Genomic DNA, 761 nt, shown 5'->3' on the forward strand with positions numbered 1-761 from the left:
CGGGGCTGCCAAGCGTGGCCAGGACACAGCTGGGGGGTCCACCGAGGGCTGGTGGTGGGAGCAGGAGGTGGGGGAGCAGGCTGTGCCCAGAGATTGGGCACACACGTCACAGGCGTCTCGGGAGGCACGTGAGGCAGAGGGCCAGCACTGCCACCGACGTCCCCCGAGAGCCCTCCCTCGCGGATGCCCACCTGCGATGAGATACTCCTTCTTCCCGCCGGTGTCCAGCAGCCGGCCACACACAGCAGTGGATGGAGCCGTGTAGATGAACTCTATGTCCTTGTCGGGGCCCTTAAACATCTGGAGAGAAGGAGCAGGAGTGAGTGGCCGGCACGGAGGCTGCCCCACCCCTCCCAGTCTCCTGCCCCAATGTGCCCTGTTACCTTGATCTGCTTGATTTCATACTGGATTCGTTTGATGGGATTCCCGTATATATCGTTCCCCGAATCCACCTCTTTCGCAGAGACGGCCTTTGCTCGGATCACTGCAATGGAGAGGTGTTGATGTCAGCAGGGGTGGCTGGTGACCAGAGGTGCCACCGGCGCCATGCAGTGCTGCCTCGGCGGAATGGTCCCGCTCAGCCCCCCCACATCCCACAGGGCCCCCCACCCTTGCCTGGGGCCAGCCGCCTGCATTGCCCACATTGAACCCTGCTGCCCTCCCTGCAGATGCCCAGCTGCCCGTCAGACGCTGTCTCCAAAGGGACAGGGCTCTGGCACGTGTGGGACAGTGACGAGCAGCATTGCAGCAGCACCCTCACA

At 63.6% G+C, this 761-nt stretch overlaps 1 protein-coding gene across 1 annotated transcript in view; it reads right to left on the reverse strand.

The window, feature by feature from the left end:
* TIMP2 (TIMP metallopeptidase inhibitor 2) overlaps positions 1-484 on the reverse strand; it is a gene marked incomplete at its 5' end in the record, with an annotated part of 1,974 nt that extends 1,490 nt beyond the window's left edge. Inside the window, 2 exons of the mRNA XM_009710507.1 lie at positions 192-300; positions 384-484. Coding sequence (XP_009708809.1) covers positions 192-300; positions 384-484 — 210 coding nt within the window. The remainder of the gene's footprint in view (positions 1-191; positions 301-383) is intronic.
* Between the last annotated feature and the right edge of the window lie 277 nt (positions 485-761).

The sequence above is a fragment of the Cariama cristata genome, unplaced genomic scaffold (genome assembly GCF_000690535.1).
Source record: "Cariama cristata isolate BGI_N322 unplaced genomic scaffold, ASM69053v1 scaffold35601, whole genome shotgun sequence".
NCBI classification, from domain to species: domain Eukaryota; kingdom Metazoa; phylum Chordata; class Aves; order Cariamiformes; family Cariamidae; genus Cariama; species Cariama cristata.